Below are 12945 nucleotides of genomic sequence, written 5' to 3' on the forward strand. Positions count from 1 at the left end.
TTAGCTTTAATGATGATTGTCATGAAAAATAAACATTAACTTTATACTATATACATGTTGTGCAACGGTTTATTGTGTTAAAAGAGCAAGTAATTTTGCAATAAAATTGAAAGATGATGGAATTAATTAGGACGTATTTACTGTTAATTAACTAATGTATATATATATCAGCTTACATTGATAAATCACTATATAGTGACTTCAGAATAAGTTTGACAGTTTCAATCCAAAACCTTTTATATCGATCTAGCGCAGCTGATATTTCATCGTCTATGCAAACTAAATTGGGAACTTAATTTGCAAGACGATAGTAAAAAAAGCATATATTGATCCTAATGATTACTCTATAAATAGATCAATTTATTTAATCAAAACATGAGATCATGTATTAATCATATGATTACTTAATTATTCAAGATATATTCACTAATCATCCAAACTTGACAGATTGTATAACTTGAGGCAGTAATTTCTTTACTTATATATGAATAGTACTAATTTTAACCATTTGTGAGAGGAAGAACTCCTGCATTTTCAAGAAATGAAATATTATATGTATTCTTCATTGAATTTATAGTTCTACCTTCAACTGACTGGCATATTAATTCTGGTTAGTATTAAGCGCCTATAACTATGTCAAAAGTAGTTTTTCTTAACTTAGTACACTAAACATGTCACAAAAGTTTCTCTTAAAGTTAAGTTCATAAATGACATGTTCGATCCTAAATGACATGTTCGATCCTGACTCCAACCCCAATGATATGATCTGGTAATTCAAAAGAAAAAAACATGAAGATCAAGTTAAAATCAGAGTTACAATAGCACTAATAATACATGTACAACAAAACTTCAAACTGTAGACACACTCATAATTACCTCCAGTTTAATTTCTTCTCTTTTCACACTCTTCTACAGACTTCTCTCTTCATTTATCAACTAAAATATCGATTTAGTTAATTTAAGTTATACATACTTCCTCTTTTATTAACTTCTTTTTACACATTTTACAAGTACATTAACATAAGTTAATTAGCTCTCTCTCATCTATAATACTAGCTAGCTTCTGTGTAGTACATATTTGTTCCATCTGTTTTCTGCAAAGCTAGTAAGCTGCAACCGTTGATGCTCCGGCTGCTATTGTTTCTTCGTCTTCGCCTTCTTCTGCTTCTGCTTCCCACATGAAGTGTGCATACGATCCCAACACAGTGCTGTTATCACAACAAATAGTTTCATTTCAATATCTATATCTTAGATCCGTCTTTGATCTATGAAAAAAAAATTATTTACCAGTCATTAGGAGAAGCGTGAACAGCTTGATCAAAGTAAGATTTGGCTCTGTTTTCGTCTCGCTGCGTCTCCCAAACTAATTTGCCATACAGAGAAAGCACTTCTCCGTCCCCGGGACTTGCAAGTATAGCTCTTCCGTAGCATTCTTCAGCCTTCACAAAATCTCTCTCCACCTTCAATTATGTAAATTATTAACAAATCAATACAAAATCTTCTTATATTACAACTTTCAATAAATATAGAAAACATTAAATTACACTACTTACCTCATGCAAATACTTGCCGTAGTTTCTAAGTAGAAGAGAATTCATAGGATCTGAATTCAGCATTTCCTTATAATATTCTCCGATTTTCCTTGGATCTGAGTTTCCGCCGGTTAAACTATCTGCATCGAACTCATCACCATTGCCGCCAAACTTTCTGTTTTTGTTGGAGCCGATTCCACCGCCGGGAAATCCAAGCTCATCGACAGGAATACTGTTCCTATGCCAGTCTCCGTCGTAACTCCGTCGATCTTCCGTCAAACTCAGTGATCCAATACTTTGCAAAACCTCCAACTCATTCTGTTCAGAACCGCAATCCTCCTCCGGTATTATTGACGATAATGTCCTCGATCCAATCTTACTCAACTTTCTAGTAACACTCGAACCTTCAAAACCCGACCGAATCACGTCGGATTCAGATGAAACCCGGCGTATACCGCGACGATTGACTTCCGAATTCAGAGAGATCATAGGAGAAGAACATCCTTTCTTCTTCTTCTCTCCGTTAAACACTTTACCGATGGATTCACGAGTGGGAACAGAGACTAATCTCGGAGAACCGGGAACAACCGCCGGAATTGAGCCGGAACCGGTTCGGAAAAGGACAGTTTTCATACTGAAACAACTACCTTTTTTTTTTTAACACGTTATATTTATTTGAGTGAGAAAACTTTGAAAAAGTAGAAGGGTATGACAGTGGTTATATATGTTTACAAGCACCGTTAAATTCGCAGACGGCGTTGACATGTAGAAACGTTGAGTGATTGACACGTGTGGTGTTAGCACGTGAGAGGGTACAGCAAGAACGGTGGAGCCGGCGACGGAGTGACCTTTTTGGAAGGTAAATTGAAAGCTTCTACACGTGTCATGTAAACAGCGTGACTGTAGTGACTTCTAGTTGCCACGTAGACAAAAAATGACAATAAACTAGAGGGACTATTGTTCAATTATTGTAACGGAACTTTATATATTTTTTGTATGCCCCCTGATTAATTGCCCATGGCAAATTGGGCTGTTGGTTTCTTTACTTCTTTGGATTTTTGCTTTACTTAACTATTGTGTGTTTGATCAAACAAGACGATTTTCGTACAGTAACAAGATTGTTGCAAATTGGAATGATCATATGTGACAAATTCAATTTAGATCGGAAAGAAGAAGATCGAGAATTATGATAGAAGAGTAAGATATTATTTCTAATTATAATTTTTATTGTATTAATTCGATTATTTTAACTAAGCTTAATCATTCAAAGTGATCAGTAGTCTATTAAATAATTAATTAAATTAATCTAACACGAACATTTGTCATCTGATAATACATACTTCTTTCGTTCTAATTTATGTGGCACTTTTTGGATTTCGAGATTCAAACAAGTCTATCTTTGACCGTAATTTTTTTTTACATATTTTAATTCGTAAATTTTTTATACATATTTTAATTATTTTGAATTGCCTATTAGTGTGATTAATAGTATTTTTTACGTAGTTTACATGTATAAATTTCATTTCAAAAAAGTTAAAGATTTCATGCGTAAATTTTTTATCAAACTTAAATTGTTTCTCTCGAAAAACAAAAAGCGATGGAGTAATAGTTTTTGCTTTTGTGAATATACAATTTAAATAGGCTCCTTCTTAATCACGCAGTGTCCTTTTCTTTGTATTTGGATTATAATTCGATCGGTACATATGGAAAATAATGTCAATTGCGCCAACGAGAGAAAATTACGTAAATGGTCCTTTATATTTAAAGATGGATTCAATACAATCCCTCAAGTATCGAGTTCATAGTTTTAGTCTTGTATGTTTATAAAAAAATTAACATTTTTGGTTTCCGTAAAATATTTGGTGAAAATGGCTGTTAGATTTGACAATAATAATAATAATAATAAAATTAGCGGGAAGTCGGAAACTTACCTATAAAAGTACAACTTTTGTAGATTTGTTACTTTTAATTTATTTTGAAATTCTGATAGAGTTTTTTGATGTATAATTTGTGATCGTATATTTTAGAATTTGATAAGATTTTTTTCATGTTTATAGTTAAGTCCTGTTATTCATTGTTTTCATCAAATCAAATCGATCGAGTTTAGAAAGTTTATAATAAAAATTAAAAGTGTTAATTTTTAACAAATTTAAAAGAACCAAAACTTACTATTCAATGCATAATTAAAAACCTCTTTTGAGCCTACCCTCGAACCTAAGAAAACATTTTTTTTTTTCATTTTCTCCACCAACTGCACCATGCTTCAAAATTTTAAATAATTGTTCGACATTTCACTTTCAAAAATGGTATATTAACCATTAAAGTAATATATGGGGAGCTGTATATATACTAGATACAGGATCCCGTGCCAACATGGGACCTAATATATGTTACTTCGTCTGTCTTATTTTATGTGAGATAGTTTGACTCAACACAGAATTTAAGAAAGAAATGAAGACTTTTAAAACTTGTGATCCAAAATGAATGATAAAAATTTGTGCTGCTGTAAATCATTTCATTAAGGGTAAAATAAACATTTTATGGTTAAATTATTACTCCCTCTGTCCCATTTTATGTGAGCTAGTTTGATTCGGCACGAAATTTAAGAAAGAAAGAAAGATTTTTAAAACTTGTGATCCAAAATGAGTGATAAAAATTTGTGTGGCTGTAAATCATTTCAGTAAGGGTAAAATAGATATTTTGTAGTTAAATTGTTACTTAATATAGAAATGTATCATTCGTTTTGGGACTTACTAAAAAGGAAAATAAGTCACATAAATAAGGACTAAAAGAGTACTTAATATAGAAATGTTTCATTCTTGTGGAGATTATTGTTCAATTATTGTAACGGAACTTTATATATTTTTTGTATGCCCCCTGATTTAATTACCCATGGCAAATTAGGCTGTTGGTTTCTTTACTTCTTTGGATTTTTGCTTAACTATTGTGTGGTTTGATCAAACAAGACAATTTTTGTACAGTAACAAGATTGTTGCAAATTGGAATGATCGTAAGTGACAAATTCAATTTAGATCGGAAAGCAGAAGATCGAGAATTATGATAGAAGAGTAATATATTATTTCTAATTATAAATTTTATAGTAATATTTTGATTATTTTAACTCAGCTCAATCATTCAAAGTAATCAGTAATCTATTAGATAATTAATTATTTTTGGAACTTACTAAAAAGGAAAGTAAGTCACATAAATAGGGACAAATGGAGTACTTAATATAGAAATATGTCATTCTTTTGGGGACTAACTAAAAAAGAAAGTAAGTCACATAAATTGGTACAGAGGGAGTAATATTTTTTGTCTCAATTTATGTGATATCATGGAACTTGAGAAGTTATAAAAAAAATTATATGATTTTTAAAAATATTATAAGTTGTTAATTATTGTAATTTATAATTTTTTTTGTTTCAATTTATGTGACACATAAAATTAACCATTTATGTCTTTTAAATATATTAAATTATTAATTATTGTAATTTATAGCACTTTTTTAATTTTCAAATAATATACTACTATGTTACTTCCATGTCCCAATTTATGTGGCATTGATAGATTTTGTGAAGTCAAGTGTTTTTCTTACATGTATTTTAATTTTTTTTAGATTGTAAATTATTGTGATTTGTTGTACTTTTTACGTCAATTTCAAATAATATACGTTTATCATCCAATCCATATTATGTAGTACCAATAGAATGTCAAGAGACAGTCAAATTTTTTTATATAACTTTTAAATATTTACGTCAAGTTCAAATAATATATGTTTATCATCTAACCCATTTTATGTGGTACCAATAGAATGTCAAGAGTCAATTAAATTTCTTAATATAATTTTTAAATATTTATATTATTAATTATTATAATTTATAGTATTATTTATATAATTTTTGAATCTATAACCAACAAAAAAAAAGGAAATAAATGTAATATAATATAATGAAAATACTAAATAGTAATGAAAAAAATATTACTATTAAAGGAAAAACGGAATGAGAGCCGACATAGTATAGTGAGCCCACACAGTTCAACAAAAGAATAACTTTTTGATTGGATATTAGTCATTAGGTAAAATATTGATTGGTTTTTTGATTTAATAAAGAAAAAAGTACACCTTTAGAGCAAGAGATTACAAAGACCTAAAGAATAAAAAAGTAGAAAGTTTCGAAAATGTCCTTTGTCGTTGACGAAGACATGCATGTTTGTAGACTCTTTTACTATATAGTAATAATAATTAGGTTGAAAATTAAAATATAAAATTCACTTATCAAAATGTCGAAGTTTTCAGATAATTGTGATTTTTTTGTTAGAATAGTAAAAGGTTTATTTTTTTCTTCTAAGAAAATATATAAGTATACAACTTTAGTGATTTCTTTTATAATTATGTGATCTATTATTATATTTACCCAAATATGTAGATTGGGTTGCTTCAGTTCTGTCCTATTAGCAAAAAAACGAAATTAGATCATTTTAAAACATATCCCTATTACAAAGAACTAACTTATATGGGAGAATATTAAGATGATACTGACGTTTGCACAATTTTAAGAAAAATAATTTTAATTTTAATTTATTCGTAATTAGTATGATCAAAGTTAAAGTAGGCATGATATGAACTTGTCTCTTATCTTGGTCTGTACTGGAATTTATGCCCTTCAACTTTTGAGGTGTATACGTAAATACTTAAATTTATGTATACATAAGTAGATATATGGATTCTACATGACATCTAATATAACATAATACAAATCATTTCAAATATATATCACATGAATTGTTACGTAATGTATATCACATGAATTGTCAGATAGGACATATACACATAGTTTTGGAGCTTTATTACTCAGAAAAATTTATTTAGAGGGACTACAAAGATAGAATACAGAGAGAGGATCAATTATATAACTCAGCGTGGATGTTCGAATAGATAAGCAAACAAGATAGAATGCAGAGATAACAGAACAAAAATAGTAGGAGTAGAAGAAGATAATACAATTAAAATAGAACGATAATATAATATAATACTCCCTCTGTCTACACTTTTCGTTTTTCGAGAGTCAAACAATTTAAGTTTGATCGGAAATTTACGCATCGAATCTTCGATTTTTTGAAATGAAATTTATATATTTGTGAACTACGTAAAAAGTACTATAAGTCACAATAATTAATAGTAATTCAAAATGCTTAAAAGATCTATAAATAATTTACGGTCAAAGATAAACTTATTTGAATCTCAAAATCTGAAAAGTGCCACATAAACTGAGACAAAGGGAGTAGAAATTAAATAGAAGGAAAATGTGGACTTTACTGACACTATGGGACCAGATTTTGGACCTCCTAATTAAGTGTTTTGATTTTGTTTTTTTAATTTATTCCAAAAAAAAACGATATATCTTTTACTCCAATATTTACTTACAAGTTTAAAATCACAAGATTTAAAAGGTTAAATATACTTTAGAATTAACATGTTTAAATTGAGATGAAAGAAATAGTATATTTATAATAATTTTATTTTAAAAATTTTACTCCTTTTTGACTATCTAAATCAGGATAAATATAGAGCACGCAACATACCGTTTACATTATCTAAATGACTAAAATTACCAAGTTAGCGTTTGATCATAAATTTTAAAATATTTTGACAAATATTACTTGGGTGAAAATTCACTATGTGTTTAGCCATAGTATTTAGAAAATATATTTCACCTTTTTAAGAAATTTGATTTAAACCCATAAGTTTTAAATCTATCAAAACTAACAATATGTTTGTATTACATGGCACATGACTTTGTTACCCTAAGTCGATTGTTCATCATTTTCATCAACAACCATATCATCACTTTCATATTCACTAAATATTATATCACTACTTTGATGTTCACGTAAAAACTTATGTAAAACAATGCAAACAACTACTATAGAAGGTGTTCTTGTAAAAGATAAAAATTTGATGTAGAATTTGAATTATTAAAAGTTCCCAAATAATGAGACCTGACCCAAATATTAATTTTTTCTAGTATTTGGGAATTTGAGTTATTTATCAAAAATATTTGTCAAGTAATGGCAAATTATATGAACAAATATTATTTGCCAAATTTTTTTCAAATTTTACTTAGAAAGACTAAATGGGTCCCAAGATTCAATTGTTATGCACACTTTTCTAATGGAATTAGAAAAAAATAATCATCTTTCACCTTGTATAATATAATTGACATATATATATTTACTCAGTATTATATTCCTTATGATAATAAGATTGGAGGGTGCAAAGTCTCTGCCTTGTCTATATCAAAATAATAATATATATATATTGAAATTTGATGTAAGATTAAATAATTCGGGGTATGGTTTTGAAGTGAACGGAATAGACAAGATCAAGTTTGTCGTCATATTAAGGAAGTGACAACTTACTCTACCAACTTAAACCTTAATTTACGATTCTGTTTATCTTTAACATATTTCTTTAAAAGAAAATTAATTATAATAATTTACTAAATTAATTTTATTAATAATATTTAAAACACTATTTTAACAACTATTACTTTATGTAGTAATTTTTTTAAAACCCCTCCTCATCTGTTTTCATCTTTTTGATTCTTTGATGATTCGAACCCACAATCTTTAAATTGAAAGTGAGAGGTGTTTACCATCCGAGCAACTGCCTCTTGTCACTATTTTATATAGTTATTTAACATTAAAGATGATGTATAAGAAAAAGATGATGAAACTCTCTTATTTTACTAAAATAGACAAGTAAAATAAAATGTATATTTATATTATGAGGGTCGAGTAAAATGTAGAGAAGAAAATATTTGAAAAATTATTTAAAAGAGGAGAGGATGACAAAGAGATTGATAGAATTAATTATTTTATAAGATATTATAATGCGGAAGTACGAATAGATAAGGTAACAAATTAGAATGGATGGGCAAGGAGGAAAAATAGAAATATATAAATAAGGAAGATGAGGACTTGTTAACACCATGGGACCAGCTTTAAATTCGTTTTTATTGTGTTTGATATTAGTGTAATGATTTGAAATCTTCGGTATGTGTTGTGGCGAAATGGTTAAAAAAATTTCCATTCACAATTACATATCTCAGGTTTAAATCTTTAAGAATGAAATAGTTTTTGTTGGAAACGCCACCTCCAAAAGTAAGCTTTACAATGTGTAAACTCAAATTTTATCAGTTCTCAATTAGATACCAATCATTCGAAAAGAAGATGATGCAACTCTCAATTATCTTTACATCTTAATGGTCTAATGAGATATAATTAGTATGTGTTACAAAAATGAAAGGAAGTTACAAGAAGAAATTTATAAGAACGTAAATTATGAATTTTATTTAGACTCAAAATTCTTTGATCAATTACAAACTGAAACAATTTATTTCTCAACAGTGGAAACAATTTTTTATTTTATTTGTAAAATAAATAAAATTGGAAAAAGTAGAACATGAAAAAGCAAAATAAACGGCAGAAATGAAGTGGGGTGTCCCTATTAGAGATGGTGCAGTGTAATGTGCCCATTCTTGTTGTTGGTTTTATTAAGTGAACAAACATCTTGGATTATGGACCACTTTAATACCATCATGTTACTTCACATGCCTTCAATTTTCCATATATTTCCCAACCCCTCTAACTTCGTGCCTTTCTATTTTATCCGGTTGGTGTTTGGTATCTGTTTCCTATTAAGGATTTTTCTTAATTATAATTCAAGACCTAGTTAAGAAAGTAGTAGTTTCATCCACTACATCATATTCTTTGGTGGTTAAGTTCTTGGCTTTGCTATTCCTTTTTGTGTCTTTGCTATTTCCTCGCTCAGAGCCGGAGCTAGATTTAAGAGTTTGAGAGTTCTAGTTTTTAGGACAGAAAATTGATGGTCAAGTTTGAACCCACAATACTAGTGTGAAAGACATTTCCACTGCCCCTTCCTTACCACTGAGCTGTCAGTTAATTTTGTTATGGGTTCACAAGTTAATATACATGTATATTTATTTAATTTTCTAATATAAATACAGGGTCTACAAAAAAGATAGTGGGTTCATCCTAACCCACGAACCTCCACCTAGCTCCGCCTCTGTCCTCGCTACATCTTGCTACGAATACTATGAAAAATAATAATTGTAGCTAAAATATTTAGCCACAAAAAGTTTATATTTAATTGGAGAAAAGTATTGAAAACACCCCTATATTATGTGTGAATTATTAGTTTCATCTCTAAACTATTGACAGCTTTAAAAACACTCATTTACTTGACTAACTGAATTTAAATACACACACCTGATCTTACAACATGAGTGAAATATACCCCTAAATTCTCGCCAAGTTTAGGATGTTTTCAACATTTCTCTCGACTTTTTATTAAGAGTTACACGTCATACAAGAGTTTAAGACCACTTGATATGTCTTGTGGCAATTGGGGATGTATCTAAGTTTAGTTAGTCAAGTAGATGGGTGTTTTTAAGGTTGTCAATAGTTTGGGAATGAAACTAATAATTTGCGTTAAGTTTAGGGATGTTTTCAACACTTCTCTCATTTAGTTATAATGTATTGTATAGCGGTATATACTTTGTGTTATAGTGTCATTTGTGCGATTAAACTGAATATGTTATTATTATTGTCTGAGGATGATTTAATAAATCAACCAAGGAGAAAATCCCTTGTATAGGAATGAAATTGTGATTAGAGGAACAGTGTATTAGCACTGTTTTTCTCACTTGTTTTAGACATGGAATTGTCCACAAAAAAAATTAAATTAGCTTACGTCTAACTACTTTTAGAATTAGTGCACAAAAAAATTGATTTGATATCCTAAGCTCATCCACATCTTGTTTTTTTCCCTTCATAATCCCTATTCAATTGTCATACTTCATATCAAATATATAATATCATAAACATAAATATCCTAATAGATGAAGAAATTATTGCAAATTTGTCTTCGTTTGGATTAGAAGATTTAATAATTATAATGATAAGAATGACTTTCTTGTTTTCTTATAGTACTAGACACAAGTGTCCGTGCTAGTACGGGTCCAATATCTGCTATTTTTTTGTTTTACTTTATGTGACATAAATATAATTTAGATAATCAATTAAATTTTAATATGATTTTAAATATTTTAAGTTGTTAATTATTGTAATTTATAGTATTTTTACGTAATTTTTAAATAATATATATTACTTCTCTTGTCCCAATATATGTAGCATAGATAGAATTTCAAGAGTCAATCAAATGTTGTTAATTATTGAGATTTACAATATTTTCTACGTAGTTTCCAAATTAAATATTACATGTTATTTCTTTCGATTATTGTAATTTATAGTACTTTTTACGTAAATTTTTAATAATATATATTACTTCTCTTATCCCAATGTATGTAGCACAAATAGAACTTCAAGAGTAGAACTTCAAGAGTCAATCAAAGGTTGTTAATTATTGAGATTTGCAATACTTTTTACGTAGTTTCCAAATTAAATAATACATGTTACTTCTTTTATCCCATTTTATGTGACACAAATAGATTAATTTTATGAATCAATTGAAATTTTTATATGTTTTTTACAAATATTTTAAGTTGACAATTATCATGATTTATCGTATTTTTTACATAATTTTTAAATATTTAAAAAATTAAAAAACAAGACAAATAAATTAAAACGATTTCTTTACTTGTAGAATACTTAATTGAACAAAATAAGAAAAAACATTAAATATTAACTACTAAAATTGTATTAATTTACAATTGTCTTCGTTATCTCATGCACTACAAAAATATTATATACATTGAAGTAAACGATTTTTTTAAGATTGATTTTTTAATAATATTGTGATTTTTTTTATTAACAAAAGCTTAATTGTGATTTTTTTTTATTAACAAAAGCTAAATTGTGAATATTGAGATTTATAGAGAGAGAGAGAGAAAATATGTCTATGAATAAGGATAAGCACGTGGGACCACAATTGTAGAAAAGCTAAAGGACTTGGCAGGCTGTTGTTGCCTTTTTAAATAGAATCATCCTTTGGTTTTGCAATATTTACGAAATTATCTACAGGCAATCATGTAATAAAAGATCAAATCCGGGGCAAAAGCAATGTATGGGCTGCTATTTGAATTAAGCAAAAAACAATTGGGCTTCATGTCAAAAATCTCAAAACGTCCAACAATCGATTCTACAATAGGAAAATTACGCGGTTAAACAAACTTATATTACTTAATTACTCATCATAGCTATAGTTTGCTATAATTATCACTCACGACTAACATTATACATTAATTACACGGAATGACTTCATATTTGTATAATTAGTCACGTTTGTATATGTATAATTCGCCAAAATATACAAATACATATGTATAATATACAATTATCTAACCTATATACACATACAATTCACCTCTCTCCCACTCTCTGCCCTCTCTCGCTCGTCTCTCTCCTTCCTCTCCCAATCTCGCTTGTCATATATGCAAATGCATATGTATAATATACAATTATCTAATCTATATACATATACAATTCACCTCTCTCCCACTCTCTGCCCTCTCTCTCTCGCCTCTCTCCTCCCTCTCCCAATCTCGCTTGCCATATATATACAAGGATAAACTACCTTATTAGACATACATCACTACTATATATACTAATATTATCTTTACTTTCAAACAATTACATATATTACCACTTTTAATAATTTATACCATATATTAATATATTATTTGAAGATACAATTAGATTATTAGATACTCACATACCTTAAAACTAGGATTGATTAATTATCTGTTTAATTAACTCTTTCACTCCAAAATCAACCACTGTCTCTTAATTCTCCTCTCCCATATTTATCACTCAATTATGTCTCCTCCTTTATGATTCAGGAATTTCATCGTATAATTTCATTCCAACAATAGCTAATCTACTCTCTTCTTCTCAAGATATCATCACCATGGCCGACAAATTCTCCTGAACCCAAATATTATTTTGTATTGTTCATTTATAACTAGATCAAATCAAAGTAAATGCTACAGAGAAAACTTTAATTCAGAGTGGATCTTGATTGTTTGTCTCTGGAAGAAATGGATCTTAATTTTGATTATTTTATGCCACAACGCAAAAGGATCAAAGGGAGTATTGTAGAGAGTTTTTGTTTGCTGGTGTTCTTCTAAGACTTTCTTTGGTTACCGTGACATGGATTTGGTAGTACCAATATTACTTTGATATAGCCCTTGAAACATGTGTATCCAATAAGTAGTAATCTTAATTAAGATCTGAGTTGTATTTTTAGTAATGAGGTGTCTGACCATGTATATGTATCCACCATTAAATTTTAGATACATGATTTTTAACAACACGATGATATTAATGATACGACAGATACTCTACAGTCGTGATTTGTTCCTAAATTCAT

General features: G+C 28.7%; 1 protein-coding gene across 1 annotated transcript in view; it reads right to left on the reverse strand.

Annotated features, from left to right (window-relative positions):
* Positions 1-804: 804 nt before the first annotated feature.
* LOC125878391 (uncharacterized) overlaps positions 805-12945 on the reverse strand; it is a 67398-nt gene continuing 55257 nt past the window's right edge. The window contains exons 2-4 of the mRNA XM_049559637.1: positions 1554-2179; positions 1288-1460; positions 805-1208 (exon numbers count right to left, since the gene is read on the reverse strand). Coding sequence (XP_049415594.1) covers positions 1103-1208; positions 1288-1460; positions 1554-2165 — 891 coding nt within the window. The 5' untranslated portion in view covers positions 2166-2179 and the 3' untranslated portion in view covers positions 805-1102. The remainder of the gene's footprint in view (positions 1209-1287; positions 1461-1553; positions 2180-12945) is intronic.

Source organism: Solanum stenotomum, chromosome 10 (genome assembly GCF_019186545.1).
Source record: "Solanum stenotomum isolate F172 chromosome 10, ASM1918654v1, whole genome shotgun sequence".
NCBI lineage: Eukaryota > Viridiplantae > Streptophyta > Magnoliopsida > Solanales > Solanaceae > Solanum > Solanum stenotomum.